At 43.8% G+C, this 17,222-nt stretch overlaps 1 protein-coding gene across 1 annotated transcript in view; it reads right to left on the bottom strand.

Annotated features, from left to right (window-relative positions):
• Positions 1-46: 46 nt before the first annotated feature.
• The window catches only part of ZNF592 (zinc finger protein 592), a 38,111-nt gene continuing 20,935 nt past the window's right edge, over positions 47-17,222 (bottom strand). The window contains exons 3-8 of the mRNA XM_026855614.1: positions 12,497-12,673; positions 11,539-11,698; positions 8,433-8,711; positions 6,925-7,037; positions 3,275-3,410; positions 47-1,980 (exon numbers count right to left, since the gene is read on the bottom strand). Coding sequence (XP_026711415.1) covers positions 1,468-1,980; positions 3,275-3,410; positions 6,925-7,037; positions 8,433-8,711; positions 11,539-11,698; positions 12,497-12,673 — 1,378 coding nt within the window. The 3' untranslated portion in view covers positions 47-1,467. The remainder of the gene's footprint in view (positions 1,981-3,274; positions 3,411-6,924; positions 7,038-8,432; positions 8,712-11,538; positions 11,699-12,496; positions 12,674-17,222) is intronic.

Genomic DNA, 17,222 nt, shown 5'->3' with positions numbered 1-17,222 from the left:
CCGCCCCGCCATGGCGGCCCCAGCCAAGAACGACGCCCAGGCAGGCCCCCTTGGATGCTTTTATTTGCAATACTTGGAAGTAAACATCATAGCAAGGCACAGACGCCGCTGCGGGTTAAATAGATACGTGATGGCTCGGGAGTGCCCCCTGCTATCCTTAACTCTACGTAGGCTACCTGGTAAAACATCCCCTAGGCTAACGTACACCGTATCAAAAAATACAAAGAGTCCAAACTGTTCGTATCAAAACACGCCAAGACAAGAAGGTGAGCGATCCGAATGCAGTAAGATAAATAGTTCTTAAATTATTTAAACATTGTCATAGTAAACAATAACGAGCAGGGTTCTGGCTCAACAGAATTAAAAAAAATGGTATAGGACAGAATTATATTACACGAAGCATGTGTGTGATGGGGGAACGAGTGAGAAAGGTGAGAGTCAATATGACTACACAGAAAGAAACGTCTCCCAGGCGATGGGCAACGTTGAGTTGCGACGGAAGAAGTGCCAGCGGCGGAGCTCGGCCCTGGCCGCCGTGGGACAGTGGCTCCCGCTCCTGCCAATGCCTCCGTGCGCTCAGCCAGGCAGGGAGCCCTGGCACCCGGCCAACGGCTTCACTCCAGCTGGTGCACGGGCAGGGACCTGTTCTCCCCATCTGGGGACAGTGCCAACCTGCCACCACCCGGCCCTGCCCAAGCTCCCTGCTGGGATGAGCCCCCACGCCGGGACGGCAGCTGGAAGTGCAGCCAGTGAGCCCCCGAGGTCACCTCCCTCACACCACATGTGGCTTTGAGCTGTGCTCACCCCAGAGGTCAGCGGCTACAAAATTCTCTTACAGGATGATTTAGGTCCAAGACATTTCATTAAATTGCCTTTTGGAAAATAAGGTGGTTATTCAGGCAATGAAAGAAAAAACAGCACAACTTACAGCCTGAACCCGTCCCATGTAACGCAGAAGATCCCAGATTGGCCAGCACAGTCCTGACAAGCGTGTTTTGCTGAGACAGCATTATGAATTAAAATGAGTAAAAGAAAGGCAGGATGGGAAGAGAAAAAAGAAGCCATAAATAGAAGGAGAAAGAAAGCAAGACAGGGAAGGCAAGGCTGGGGCTCTGGGCAGAGGCTGAGGCAGTGCACACTCAGAAGGAAGAGAGCTCTTCTTAAGGAAACTGCCGCTGCAGAAAGTGCTCCTTGATCCTCAGGAGTTGGACAAGCTCCAGCGAGGATTTTCGCCCTGCTTTCCCTTTTCACCTCTCTGGTCTGGCAGAGAGTTAGTGCTTAGGATGCAATGGCAGGGTTTGTTTTTTCTTTTTTAAATTTCCCTTACAAATAGAAGTTAACGGAAAGCAATGTCCATCCCAAGAAATCAACAGAGTATTTCAAAGATTCACCCCATCCCCACCCTGTATTTTGAGTAAAAACACCCCAACAAAAAAAACCCAACCAACCTAAAGGTTTTTTTTGTTTTTAAGTCTTAAGAGACTTTGAATGATTGTTCTGCGAGGTGCTACCAGGACCCTCCATGCCACACGTCTGACTGTGTTCACAAAGAGCTGAGTCACTTTTGCACTCTTTACATTTCAGGTTTTCTTCTTCTGCCATAGTGTTCATGTCACCATTATACCCCTCGTGTCCGTTCTCACTCATCCTTTGCAATTTCTGCCTTTCATCTTCCTCCTCTTCCTCCTCGTCCTCCTCCTCCTCCTCCTCCTCATCTTTTACTTTATGAACAATGAAGAGGTGTCTGTTCAGAGAGATGTGAGAGGTGTAGCACAAGCCACAGAACAAGCACTGGTAGGTGGAGCTGTCTGTCTTGTGCCGAGGTATGTGTTCCTGAAACTCAGTACTGATGTCTGTCGCAAATCCGCATTTAGCACATTTCCAATGCGCTTTCAGTTTTTTGGCTGGCGGTGTGTCTGAACCTGCAGCGGCCTCTGCCTGACCCAGCTCATCCATTGCCATCCTCTTTGGAGATTTTGCCTTAAAAAAATAAGAATAAAAAGTTACTTTACTGTTCGAGCCCAGAATAAGTGCTGAATTCTACACACTATTTGAAGACACCTCAGGGTGAATACACATCAGTATTGTGATGCAAACTAAACAAAGCCATGCCTAGGCACTTTTCTTGCACTGCCTTTCCTACCCAAACGCCTCACCCCAACATGCAGGATCTCAACTGCCATCCTGTGAGGGGCTGGCTGGGCAGAAACAGGGAGTTGGTGTGGGAAGGAGCCCCCAGAGCAGGGACAGCTGAGGGACAAGGGGATGGCCATTAGCCCAGACAATGTACCTCAGATTTAACTCTCAACATTTTCCCCTCCACTCAGTCTCTTTCTTCATGGCATCTCTCATTAACTCATCCCCTCTGTTTTATAATCCCACAGAGTGCTTCTCCTCCCATGAGGATGGCTCACTTGCATACATCCCTTCATGTGATTTTGTTAACTGCTTATCCAGCAGCACTAAGTAGCCTTGATTTAGGATACAGCTTACAGGCTTGTATTTGCAGACCCAGCTGGAGCCATGTGAAGCCACCATATAACCCTGTTTAGCACATCAGCTCTGCTTGGGGGAAGCAGCCACCAGTTCATGGAAGTGAATTTGTGAGTTACCCCAGGTTCCCTTACAGCAGAGGAGTCAGTCTTGTCTGCAATCCCCCAATGCTAGGGTACAGATGAATGATAAATTTCAGTGATATAGAAAAACTATGTCTATTTTTAAAGTAAATGGAGCAAAGAAGCCCCATCAGCTAACCTTCCACTCCAACCCAAATTAAATTGGTTGAACAGTTACATTTCTGGAAAAAAATTACACAGTCCTACTTAGGAAGAACGCAGTTCTTGTAGGCAACGGATCTTATAAGTATTTTAAAAACAAAAAGGGAATCTTTTATCACTAGCAGAAAAAACAAGGGAGAATGAGGAGAAATGTGCCAGGCTCATGAAGAGAGTGGCAGGGGAAAACAAGGGTAATAACAAACCTAAATGAGACCTGGTTACAAAGTAGAGTGAAAAAATGCCAGTAAAACACAGGGCCACACATTCAAGAGTATCTTGAAAAATGCCCTGGTGCTGCTGCAGCTCAGCTGCGCTTTCAGTTCTTCTCCTGACACTGTCAGAGAGAAGCAAACTGGATGGAGTTGAGAGGAGGGGAAGGAAATCTGCCATATGGATGAGAGGGCTTGACTGCTGCAAGGCTGCAGCTCGACCTAACACCCCAAGTGAACAACTACTCGCCGGGTACATTTATTTTTCAATGAAAATATATTGGTTACTTCTGCTGTGTCTCTCTCTGGAGCTTTTGCTTTGGCCATCTGGGATAAGTCTGGGTTTTTGATGCCGTGCATAAGGCTGATGTGATTCTCCAGCATGAACGGCTGAGGAAATGTCTGATTTTCATCTGTGCAGTACCTTGGGAATAAAAAACGGAAGAAAATTTATTAGAGGAAATGCCCAGCTATTCATTTCCATCTGAACAGCTTTTCGCTAGGTGCCAAACCAATAGGTGTCATTGGAGACAGAAGCTGGCGAGTAATGTACTATTAGATTACCAAAATATGCAGCAAATCATCATTTTAATAATAAAACATCATTCCAGAGACAAATTTAGAATTTACCACAGTAAGCATGAATGTGAATGAAAGTAGGGCACGTCTTACAGTCCAGCACTAAATAAATACAGGGACTAGTGGAGATCATGCCCACCATGATACATGCTGCACAAGTACAAGATAAATCATCAAGGTGGAAAACGCATGGGAGAAAAATGACTCTCAGATGAGAGACAGACCTACACACAGAGGGACCTCAGGACCTGTGTAACACCGAGCAGGCCTGGAGCAGAACCAGGATCTGCACCCAGTGTTCCCATGCACCAGTGCAACATCACATCCACAGGACCACGTGTATCATAACACAGTTAAAATTCTTACAAAACCACTGCAATTCCAACTTTAATAACAATAATCTAGGCAGAAGCGCTCATAAATGCCTCATTCCTGTTAAAACTTGGTAGGAATCAAGAGCTGCCAGAGAACAGTATTGCCATTTCAAAAGGAGATGTGAAGGGGCTGTGCCAGCCTTCATTCCCAGATGACTGAGGGCTACTGGAAGTAAGTGCCAGGTCCTCAGACATACGCAGCACCCCGTGCAGCATGGTGAGGCACACAGAGGTCTCCATTAGCAACTGGGAAACCCAAGATTGACTTTGCACTCTGCTGCTGCCTGCCAGCGTGACACAGGGAAGGTCCATAAGCTACATATCCACCCAAGCAATGAGGCAAGTAACACTAGACTTCTCCGAAATGCACAAATTGCAGTTGAAATGTAGGCAGCAAGGGATAAAAAGGAACAGAGAGGAGTTGAAGTGTCTGTGGGCCACAAAGACATCTTTTAAAAGAAGATTCCTACTGATCTTCCAGTAACTAGATGGAAATTAAACAGTCAGTAATGATGTGAAAATGCAGATGTGCTCACTGATTACTTCTGTTTTTAACAGGAGCCACTTAGATGATAAATCAATATTTAATAATGATGGAATTTTTCTCCCTCATGGAGGAAAGATGAGAGGTTATTAAGTGGCATTTATCAAAAATAAACGTTGAAAATCAAGCGTTCCAGACAGTTTGTACTTGAGACTTGGAAAATAAGAGCAAGTTCTCATAACAATAACCAAACGAATTATGAAAGAAAATACACAAAGCATCAGAATACTTTGCAATTTGTCCTAATTTAGAACTCTTCTCATGTGAGCAGGGAAAGATGTTTTCCTAACCTGAATTACTCCAGTGACAAGCTTGGCAGGAGGGGGTTCAAGCAAGTCCTCTACCACTTGTTTCTCCCTACAGATTTAACAGAAGGCAGAGACCTAAGCAAGGCAGGAGGCAAAGGGGAAACTGCAGCTTGAAATGTCAGAAGCCAGAAGGAGGTCACCTACCAGACAGGGTACTAGAGTCACAAAAATACTCAACTGTCAGTTCAGTGACAAACTTTACTCATGCTTCACATGGAGAGCCAGGAGAAGAGGGTGATACAAAGTTAATGCGTCAAAACCCCTCAAGGGAGTAATAGGTGAGACTGATACAAACTGCCTGGTGGGAAGAAGGAAAACAGATACCATCAACCAAGGGAAAAGAAAAGGAGCAGCAGAGGTGTGATGCCTTACAGAGCTCAGAACTGAGGCGAGGAGGAATTGAAAGCAATAGGAGGATTTGCAAGCAGTCATGGAGGAGATTTTTGGAACAGCACTCTGGACAAACTAAGAGGGATCAAAGGGAAGACTGAACAGAAGACCTTGGATCAAACAAAGAGCAGCTGTTGGAGATGTCGGGACAAATATTCCAAGGATGAAGTTTAATTTGAAGAGTGCTGTGATTTCAGTAAGCCTCCCACTACAATGATTAAAGAAAGCACAACCACTGTCCAGTTAAGACTTCATCAACAGATTTTGAAAAGGAGCAACTGCAAGCTTGAGAATTAAACGCAACCACAATTCACTTGAATTTCTAGCTGTCTTCTCTGCTGTAAACATGGCATGATGATGGACTCTTGGGTGAAACTGTGGATCCACAACTGTGTGTTGTTCTGAAAAGTAATAGATAAACTGGACTCCAGGGCCTGTACGAGCTAATGCATACAGTAGGCTGGCACCTCCAGGTTGTGAAGTATTTCTACACAAATCCTTCTTCCCAGCTAGGCCTTACATTCATTTTGATTCTGATACACTCCACTTCGAAGGCAACTGATACAGAGAGACTAGATATATACAAATCAGGTATATCCTGACTCCAAAGACCATCTCCCACAAACTTCAAGTAGAATGAAACATACTGGGAGCCAACATTTAATCTTCTCAGGAGGTTCCAAGTCAGAGCACAGTTACCAGAAATGGAGTTTGGAAGTCCTGGCTGAAAAATGCATCAGGAATGTATTCCTATCAGGCCCCCATGGTGATGCCAATACTTAATCCATTTACTGAAAGCTCTTGTGGCTTACTAGGCAGTCCAAGGAAATAAAGTACATAAGGAATGTACTCTTCAAGACAGGCTTTTAGTAACTTAAGTGCAGTAAAGTGACAGCACACACTTCAGAAACACTTCCATTATACCAAAATTTTAGTTAAATATCAAAAATCTCCCAAACTACATCGCTGCAAACTTCCTTTCCAACACAAATGGGCTTTAATTCTTTTTCAGAAGGAGATGTCTCAGAAGGAGACAGGAAGCAAATCTGCATGGTTGCTCAGTGTACAACTTATTCTGCAACAGCAGATGAGATGCAGCGGTTGTGGAGTCACTTTTGTAAGCACTGGGCTTTGTCCTGAACTGAGACTGTATTCACAGTTAAATTATGTTTACCAGCAATGACTTTCATTCACTGCTGATTTACAAAGCTTCTCTGAAGTCTCCACATCCATTTTCCAACTTTGAGGTGCATCTTCCCAAGCAAATCCAGCAGGCTTAATTCTCCATTGCCCTGCGGCTTGTGCAGTCAGTTCTGCTTGTATAAAGTGGTGGCAAGATCTAGTGCCCTGGTTCATTAGGATTTTACACACCTTTTGTACCATTTTTTCATGGGGAAGGCACAAGAGTGATGCATGGTTACACCAACCACGAAGCAGCAAAAGGCTGGCCCAATATTTTATTGGCTGTTCCACAATGGTGTGCAATATAATACTCATTTTGCACTTGCAGATCTCAAATCAAACCTTACCCTAAGTTTCCAAAGGGCATTGTGCAGTCAAAAGCAAGGACTTATTTTAGCCACCAAGTCTCTCATGTTTAACATATTCTTCTTCTCACTCTCCCTCAGTTACTTATAGCCTGGAGCAGATAGGAGCAGACATGATCTATTACAAAGGGCTTCCAAACTCGAAGGATTAGCCTGTCGTTGAAAACAAATTTGAAAAGTGGCGTTCAGTACGTACCAGCAAGTATAAACTTTCTTTGCTGTGTCGTGATTATTGCGGATGTGTCTACGCAGACTGTTGGAGGCATTAAATGAGCGTTCACACTGTCGACAGGGATATCTCTTCATAGACTAGCAGAAGAACAGAAATATCTTTTAATAACAGGGAGATGGAAGGCACTGACTGGATTTTAACATTTCCATGCTCTTCATCTGGACCTTACCTCTCAGGTGCAAAAAACTCCTCTTCCACTGATAAAGATCACCGAGATTTTGGGGTCTAACTCATACTCAGACCAACAGTTGGCTAGTACAAGCTTATAAAAACCAGGACTAAAGCACATGCTTGATTTTATTTTTTTTTTAATAGGAATTGCATTAGGTGCTTCCTCTGTGGGCTCATTTCACTAAGGACCCTCTTCAGAATTTAATTCAGTGGAAGGCCCCTTCTGCCACACATAAGAAGGCAGGACCCTAGGGTGAAGTACAAGTCCACTTACCATTCTCTCTCCTCATAATTCAGCACAATAAAAGGGTAAGATGTTAAAGAGCATCACAGAGTCCCACTTGTAATCTGTATATAATATCCACATCCCCCTACACAACTCTGCCCCATAACTAGACTCCTCCTTTTCCTATAGTTCTTCGCAGAATCTGCATGCACTCCATTTAAAATCTTCTTAGAATTGTTTAATGAATATATATCTATGTATTGAACTTAAGTATTTGGCAAATCTCGTACTTCTAAAGAATTCAAATGGGAAATTCCAGCATTCTCACCCTGCCCCCATTTTCTTCTCTTGATACTTATCAAGTAGGACAATCCAGCACTCCCTAAGTCAAGCTAGAAGGAATCAAAGACTATGATGGAGATTTCCACAGTCTCTGCTCATGGGACTTGAGAAGGGTGACTCACTATACCAAACAAGAAGTCCTGAGGCCAAAGTACTAAGAAATCCAGCTGCATGCATCTTGGCCTATGTTCTGCCAAAGAGAAAGGATTAACTTGACAGAAGTAGGTCAGGACGACACAAGGCTTGAGTTGGATGAAACCAACCAAACAGATTTACAGTTCTTATAACAATTGCTCTGTGCACTGCAAGTCTGTTACTCTTCCCCAGTTAGATGTAGTGATACCTACCAAGCAGTATATCATGCAGAGGAACTGTATGTCCCTCTGTAATTCCGAGTGTAGATAGTTTAAATCAGACTGTTGAACCAGCAACTGGAGAAGACACAATTTTCCATTCACTTACCCAGATGAGCTGAAGAAGCAGCCTGACATTAGATGCAGTAGGAGAAGGAACAGCAAAGAGGATGAGGTACGCAGGTTGTAGAGTATGATCAAGGACAGAAAGTGTGCTTACAAGAGCTACATCATTTTTTTTGTTTGGGCCCTGAGCTTACTCCTCAGTGGGCTGTCAAATAGATTCTGGGTTTATTTTTTCCCCAAATATAAATGATTATCAGACTCTTTTACTGAAAAGATCTTGTTACCTAGTTGAAGAGTTTCACCTGAGTCCTTACCCTTCCATGACTTCTCTTCATGTGGGACACATAGGTCTCCCGATCGGGGATCCACTGTGAACATTCCTTGCAAGTCCAACCAGTTCTTCTCAGTCTGGACTTGGATTCGGGATTGTGTCCTTCCACCCTCATGTCCTTCCTCATCAGAGGAGAATGGGAAGTCCCGTTGGCTACCGACAGCTCCTTTGGTGGGATGTGAACCTGGTTTCTTGATGCCTTCTCAGATTTCTGTCGAAAGTTGGAGAGCTCCTCAGGATTTTGTGGGACTCCATGAACACCCTGGATAACAATAATAATGGAATCACACATAACATTTATATGTAATTCGTATTATACACCTTTATTTATAAATAAATAACATCTATTATTTAAATAAGCAGTTTAAGCTTCCCACCCCCAAAACAGTATGTTGATGGCTTGCTCCCACATCTTCCATTTCCCCTTGAAACTGGCTGCAGTGCTTTCCCCAGCAAGAGATCTTCCCAAGAATCATGAAGCTTTTATTTATGTTTCCTGCATGACAACAGCACCTCCTTGGTGCTGCCTCTTTAACATTTTGGGTGAGCTCTGAGAACTCTGGTTAAAGAGAGAATATGTAATGGAAGAGAAATGTTAATTGTCATTATTACAAGAGCCTAAGCTCTAAAAACAGAGAATTTGGTAAGCTCTGAATGAAATGTTTGCTATTATCTTGGGGGCTCCAAAGCTACTTCATCTTTGCTCAAGGGGTGGGAAGAGACAACCTCTCAGTTTCTCCAACCTACCTTCTTCAGTTCCGCACTATCTATTGCTATTGACATTTTCACAGTTCAAAACTCTGCTCCTGAGACATAAAAGCAAGCATGGAGCCAGAAACCAGCCTTACAAGGAATATGTCTCCAGGCTCTTTGGCTGTTCAACAGGCCAAAATCCAAAGTCCCCCAAAAAGTTATTTTAACAAAGAAAATTGAACATAAGGAAAATAATCCAGAAATGAAGAGCTGTGGGAAAGCAAAAGCAAGTAAAATAGCAACATACCAAAGAAACCTCAAGAAACTCCCCTAGGAACAACAACAGTTCATCCACACAAAAGGATAATTTAGAGGTTTAATTGTGCACAGTAATTAATAACGGGTAAAGTTTCAACACACAAAGGCCCGAGGCCTTTGGAAGTCTTTCTGTGGGTTAGACACCAAACAAACTTCAAAACACAAGGTCTGATCTGAGAAGCCTGTGTGCTCTGCACCTGATCCAGCTGATGTCAGCAGAAGCTCTGACATGCAGTGGCCAGGCAGTGGCAGCTGCTCCACAGCACTGCCAGCTATTTAAGTTTAAACACCAACAGTTCACCTTTCTCCCCATCTGGGAACCTCAAGAGTGTTTTCTGAGCTAAGAGTACATTAGTACCCATTACTCCATTTCTCCTGTTATTACACCACTGGGGGAGGGGGGAAAGAAGGACCGGAGAAAAATGAACTGACTTCTCTGCAGAATCAGTAACAGGAACCAGCCCTTCTAACTCCTACTCTTACGCTTTAACAATGGAAAGCCAAGAAAGATGATAAGGCACACTGTTTCTTTATTTTTCATGTAGGGACACCTCATAGAAACTCTGTATTCCATAAAGGAGCAGGATCTGATAGGAGAGGAGCCTTCTTTAATTACCATCTCAAAGACTTGTTGATGGCCAAATACAGCCTCGCTGTTTTGTTACAGAGATGTCAGGGTGCTGGTGCACAAACTGCTGCAGGCAAGTCCCTGGAGGGTGAGATTTGCAAATGAGCTACAACAAATTGTGTAACTCAACTCAAGCCCTGCTTTTAGCATTGGGGTTGAATGCCTCTTTGAAGGTCCCAGCCTTAATCTCAGCTCTACTTTCCTAGCTATAATACAGGAAGATTAGCAATCATCAACTTCACAGGAGGGCTTCAAAATTTAATTCATTATTGCATGCAAAGCATTTCCAGATTTGCAAGTTAAAGGCATGGGGAGGAGGAAAGCAAAAAAGTAGTTCTGAATGGGTTTTGCTTTTTGGAGTGAGCTGATGAATCTTCTTGGGTTTTAAGTGTAAGTATATCAAAATAAAGTCACTGATTAAAAAAAATATGTCACTTTTTTCTCTAATCAAAGGAAAATAAGACTTTGCAAGCTCTTTCTTCAGAATGCTATCAAGAAATCTTCCGAAAGGATTTCTGTGGCAGAGTTGTTAGACACTGTACATAGAAACACACTAACTAAAACAACAGAAAATTAAGGCACTCACACGTTTATGGGATAAACAGATCTGCAAGTCCTCACACACATCCTACTAGAAACCACCATCAAATGGACAACACTCGGCCTTACATAGGTATAAAAGAGTGACAAATGATAGTGAGATTATTGCAGTGTTTAATGCAACATGAGCCATTACTGAGGGAGGGCAGGTTCAAAGCACTCTCCAGACCACCATTTCCACCAAGTTTTGGGGTTGCACACAACTATCCATTTCAAACCCTCTTCCAGAGCAGCCTGAGTGGTGCCAGCATGGACACACCCACGGCAGGGGTCCCACCTCCCAAGGCTTGTACCTCCAGGGCAATCACTGCTGTGTCTGTCAGGGCCCTCTGCAATCTGGTGTGGTTCTGCAGGCAAGAGGAGCAGCCAGGGAAAAGGGGTGTTAAATGCCATGCAGCCTCTCTCCAAGGCAGCTGCAAAGGGGCCAAAGCTCTCTAGGTGAGCACCCAAAAGAGGGACATTCAGCTTTTGTTGTATAAATCGAGTAACACTGTGGGCAGAGGACACTTCTCCCTGTCCCCCAACCAAAGATAAAGATCCCACCCTGGTTTAATCACTTCCTTGGATTTAATATAGAACAGTTAAAACCCAGGAAGATTTTGTAGAAAACAAGCCTTTGTCATAAGGTTAAATTATATATAGATGAGAGTAACTGCCTGCATTGCTCCCAGCTACCACAAAATGCTCCACTCGTGTTTCCATATAATACTGTAAATCATTGTAGTCTGCTGCTAATACATTCCTCAAGAACTTTCCACTTCTTCAACCAATTTCCTCACACAGTGGATGTAAACTCTCTATGAACTCAAAACACAGGACCTCATATCAGTAAGTGGTGGGAGTTACCTACCTTAACGTGCTGCATTAACTGCTGCTTCTGCATATACACCAGCTGACACTGTGGGCACTTAAACACTCCCACTAACAACTTGTTGGTGTTCTGCTGGAAGTGCTCTTGGAGCAGCTTCTTCTTGTTAAAGACTGTCTCACAAGAGCATTTGTAGATCACCCTGGAACAGTTAAGAAAAGTAAACTCAGTGTCTCTTGATTAGTTATCTTAAGAAGACAGTGGAAAAAACTATCTCAGCAACTTCAGAAAGGGATGGGCTTCCGAGGAGGGCTACGCTCTCAGTGCATTGTCAACACACACCCACAAGGACAACTGACCATTAACTCAACTGGGAAGAACAACAAAATGCCTCAGGCACTTACCACAGGTTTCTAAAAATAAGTTTACTTCTGTGCATATGCATAACTACCTACGCATGTGTGTCGGTAAGTGCAGACAGATGGGAACAAACTCGAAGTATACTAGCTAGCTACACAATACTTTCAATCCCACCTTCCATAGTTCCTCCCCTAAAGCACACATTTTCAGCACTAGCTCAAGTCTTGGAGGGGAAAGCTACAGAGTCGAAAAAACAGGAGGCTTCTCTCTAGTGATCTGGGGGGGCAATGCTGCATGGTGTAACTCTCCTCTTCTTTTCAAGTTCCAGATGCAGCAGTGGCCCTGAAGCCATCTACCAAGAGGTGCCACTGTAGGTCCTGCCAGACAAAGAGGCAACAATTAAGTTCCTTCTATGGATTTTCAGCTCTTCCCTGCCCAAACTCCTCTCCTCCTACCCAGGAGACCGTGTTCATACCAAGGAGAACACACTGTGGCTAGGAACAGACCCCTGCCAGCAGACAAAGCAACAGATCTTCTCATACAAGGACAGAAACCAAAACCACAAAAAAATTGGGAGGGAAAGGGGGAATCCTGGAGCTACTCTGTGAAGGAGAAGAAGAAATAAACCCAAAATACTTACTGAGTAGTCTTGTGAGACTCTGCTGGGTGCTGGCTGGTCATGTGAGCCGTGGTACTGTCGGCCGACTTGAAGGCCATTGGGCAAAAAGAACACTTGTGGAAGACTTCGCAGTGTTTCTCGTGGATGTGCACTTTCAGCATGGCAAGGGTCATGAAGACAACTCCACAATGAATGCACCTGGGGGACACACAGAGGCAAGTTACAGCCACAGTGTGCGTCCAACACACACGCAAAGCAGCACAGATGGAGGCAAGCACCACGCTATGGCAGGTCCTCATTTAGTCTCTTCAGAAGCAATACAGAAAAGTCAAGGAGGAATATAATACAGGAATTCACAAGCTGGGCAGATCTCACAACTGCACAGAAACAACGAATCACAGAATGGTTTGGGTTGGAAGGGACCTTAAAGATTATCCACCTCCACCCTCCCTGCCATGGGCAGGGACACCTTCCACCAGCCCAGGTTGCCCAAAGCCCCGTCCAACCTGGCCTTGAGCACTTCCAGGGAGGGGGCAGCCACAACCTCTCCGGGCAGATGTTGGCAACAAGCAAACAGGGTCTATAAAAGAAGCTTTCAGAGACTAAAACAACAGAGAAAGAATAAAGGAAGATGTGGTTCAGCAAAATGCCAGCCCTGCATCTGTGAAAGCCAATTCCACCACAGGAACAAGTGAAGAACTAAAGTAAAAGTATCTGAGGAGATCTCTAGGTAGCAATAAGCAGCATAAATACCAGTTAGTCCTCAATACAAAATAAAAAGAATATTCAGCTATGAGATCTTCAGTAACCCTATACAACTGCTTCTTACACTCCACTAAGCACTAGAAAATAATGACAGCAAAGATACTGAAAACAGCAACAGAAACACCCAAGGAACTGATTAAGCTCATTAAAATCATTAAGACACAGGTGTTGCCTGGAAAGTGTTTGTCTGGGAGCTGGGTGGATGCTCCAGGAGGAGAGAGAGAAAGAAGCAGAGGTTGCATGTGGAGTCAAAGGATTCTTTTCGGCAGCTGAAAACATAGACCTGGGGCCAGGAGGAGAGCCAGGGTCCCTCTGCTGGTCCCAGCCTGCCTCTCCTCCTAACACACACCTGTGATACACCTTGCCCGATACTCTCCCAAGATGGCAACAACTGGCAGCCTTACTATATTTACCTTTAATACTTCTCCCGAGAACCCATCTGCCTGCTGTGCTCCAAGAGCAGCCACACACCAACACTACAAGGGCACATGAGGACGCAGACACCTGCCCTCGCCTGCCTTGGCCACTCTGGCCATGGGGTTTACCATTCCCACAGGAGCACCTGTGCTGATCCAGGACCAGAATAGCCTCTCCTAAGAAGAATCAATCAAAATGACTAACAGCAGATCTCCGCTTAAGCCAGCGCTGCATGTACGGACTGTTACAGTGGAGGAGCTCGGCTGGGCTGTCCAGGGGGCCAACACTTGTCCTAGTAGGATAAGAGAGATACAAGGGATAACTTCCTCCAGTGAGCCTGGAGTTAAGCTGCCTTATAAATACATTTTTCCCTTCATTCTGCTATCTGCCATTTGCCTGTGTTGCTATTAGGGTTTGTGCATTTGCAGCACGGCTGCATGGGCCCTGCCGTCGCAGATGGACCCCAGCTATCGAGCAACTGGAAGAGCTCCAAGCCCATATCAAAAACAAACAAGCCGCTAGATTATCCTTCCCTCCAAACGAGCCTCCCAACAGCGTTTAGGAAACAAGCCCACGCTTTGAAGTTACACTTCAAAAGATCATTAGACAGAAGCCAGCCCAAAGGAGCCAAACCCTCTCTCCCCAGAATATACACAGAAATGCTGTTTTCTTAAATTTAGAGAGGGAAGCAGTGACAACAGCTGGCGTCATCTTTGGGAAAGCATGAAAACATTCTGCTTGGGTAGCTCTGCCTTCAAGCCTGATCCTCACTCACGTGAAAAAGGGAGAGAGACCTAGAATAGTAACACCAGGAAATGTGTTATTATGGAAGAATACATTCCCCGAGTATAAATGGAAGAACAAATGCTAATCCTGACAGTAAGATCTGGCTGGTACATCCAGGCATATCTGATGGGCTTCTTCCACAAAAACACCCTGGACTAACAAGGGGTGGTTCTACATTATGCTCAATTTTGGTAAATACTTCATTTAGAATTAGGGATAAACTAAGTAGTAACTCAGGGTCAAATGATCGCAAGTTTATTTAATTTACAGTAAATGAAAGTTTAAACAACAGTCACTTTGTAATCAAGAATCCCAGTGCCAGAAGGACAAAGCTTGATAAAGTAAACTAATTAGCAGAACAAAGTGGATCGAAGATGTCAGAGGCTTGCCACGTAATTTTTGCAAATTGCAAATTCTGCTATCATCTCCCCAGCATGGGGGAATAACTTACAAGAGAAGACTCTTGGATAGCCTCAGGGCAAGGAGAGGTGGTGTAAAAGTCTTGGAAAGCATCCTGTGAGAGAAGATAAAGCCAGAAGATGTTGCCTTAACCTTCTGAATGCTTCCTGTGCCTTCACCTTCCAGCCTCTCAACTCTCAAGATGGCACCGAGCAGGAAAATAAGTCCTAAATCAGTGGGAACAGCTGGAAGGTGCTTGGAAAATGTGGGGAGGTGACACTTGGAGCCAAGTGGAAAGGAGCCTTTAGGACAGGCTTGTTGATTTTAATTTTTAACTACAGAAGACCTTTCTCATTTTCAGTGCAATCACTAGCCATGACTAAAACCCAAATAAAACAATCTTACTCCAAACTTAATTGAATGTGCTGGGGTATTACCAGAAAAGGAGACAGGATGAGGACTGGTCACAAAAACAAAACCAAACTTGTGCATCAGAAATTCAAGAAAAACAGGAATATAGTGAGAAGCAGCAAGTCAAGCTGATCCTGGGAAGGATTTAAAAGAACTCATCAGCTTTTCAGCTCTGCAAGTAACAAAAGTGAAAGAAAAGAAGTAAAGTCACTACGTGACCGCAGGGCAGATGCCATGGATTATCTAGATACAGTTCTGCAACTAAAATTTATTTCTTCTGTTTTCAACAATACCAGTGGCATCAGCCGCACAGCAAAGACAGGCAGGATAACAAGGATAGCGCAGCCAGAAGTCCACCTGTCTGGCAGACTCAGTTTTCACAGATAAGCAAATGCCATTTAGAGAAGTTAAAGAAATTTAGCTTCTAGAGAAGCCAGGTAAAGCTAAAATATCCATAAGTATCATTCTTGAGCTCTGTCTTGGTTTAGATCTTCATTAATGCCCCTGGCACGGAAAGCAGACACTTGCTAATGACATCTGTAGATGGATGGAAGCTCTCGTTGCTGACAAGGATTAAGGCATCATAAATATATTACTGTAATACATCTGGAATGAATAATGTTTTTAAAAAATGCCAGGTCATACACATAAGAGTCAGGACCAAGCTTCGTTGTACACTGTGAGCCCATCAGTTGGAAACAGAGGAGAAAGGACTTGCCTTGGATCACTGCTAAAACACTGAACTTCCTACATAACGCAGCTCAGGCCAGCGTAACCCTGACACACATTATTGATCAAGGAATCAATGAGCATGGGGATGCTGTGCAAGCAGCTCTGTGTGATGAAGTTCTGCTGCATTTGGGATTCTCAGGTGGCAGTGAAGTCCAAAGAACTGCACCAAACCCGTGATTAGTTTTCTGACATCTACTCCATTCCCATTTTTCCATCTCAGGGAAAATATTTTTTTACCAGCTTTCCTCCTTCTCTCAGATTAACTCATTTTCAAACAGTCTGAGTATCACAGCCATTTAATTTGCAACGGAATTAATTCTTTGTTGTGGGTTGTGCTCCCTAAAGTCAGATCCCACATTAAAAAAACCTTATCTGTATATAATTAAATTCAGAATTGGTTTGTTATGTGTTTCTTGTCTTCACGGTTGAAAGAAAAAGCCCTTGAAAACCTAAGTGTGATTTCAGAACAAACCACACAGTGAAGGCTTCCTGAATTTGCAGACATCTTAAAAGATCAGCTCCAGGAGCAGAAACTGCCCTATTCATTTTAAATTTTGAAGTATTAATTGGAGAAAAAACATAACTTTAAGGAATCATAAAAAGTCACCTAGTCTCATCTCCCAAGCAAATCATCTGTGTCTTAAGGGCTGTGCCACAGCTGAGGTGATCTAAAAGTGCCAAAGAGGAAAGGCTTGTAGGGAAAACAATGTCTTTTATTAAAGCAATCAATTTGGTTGGAGAAAAGACAACACATGCACATACACACCACCACATCCAGAACCTTGGGAGCCTTTCCCCATCTGTCTCAGTTCATGAGAAGTGTTTGGAGAGTTGTAGGGGCATACAAGAAAATAATCTATGAGCTTCTCATGAAGGCACACATCCCCCAGTCCATTATAACTGACACAAATATAAGTTCAAACCTTAAAGAGATTTGGAAGATTAAGATCTGCAATACATTTGCTGTAAATATCAATCTAGAGATGCCTGCTTGCAACTTGAATTCAACACGTGTCCTTCAGCTTAAAGCTGCCTCAAAATCATTTCTGCTCTTAGAAACCTCCTCTTAAATCCATTTAGTAATTCCCCATTTCAAATGTGTTTTGTCATGCAGAAAACCACACCAGGCCTGGGCTACATCCTCTTTCATTTCTGTTGTAAGGCAGATGCATTTCCAAAGATCTAAATCCCAGTTTCCTGTTCCCTCTCACCATCTCAGCACGGACCCTCTGGAGCT

This window comes from Athene cunicularia (genome assembly GCF_003259725.1).
Source record: "Athene cunicularia isolate RWA chromosome 10 unlocalized genomic scaffold, athCun1 chr10_part1, whole genome shotgun sequence".
In the NCBI taxonomy this organism is placed as follows: domain Eukaryota; kingdom Metazoa; phylum Chordata; class Aves; order Strigiformes; family Strigidae; genus Athene; species Athene cunicularia.
The sequence above is the reverse complement of the archived record's forward strand: the minus strand, read 5'-3'. Positions and strand labels throughout refer to the sequence as shown.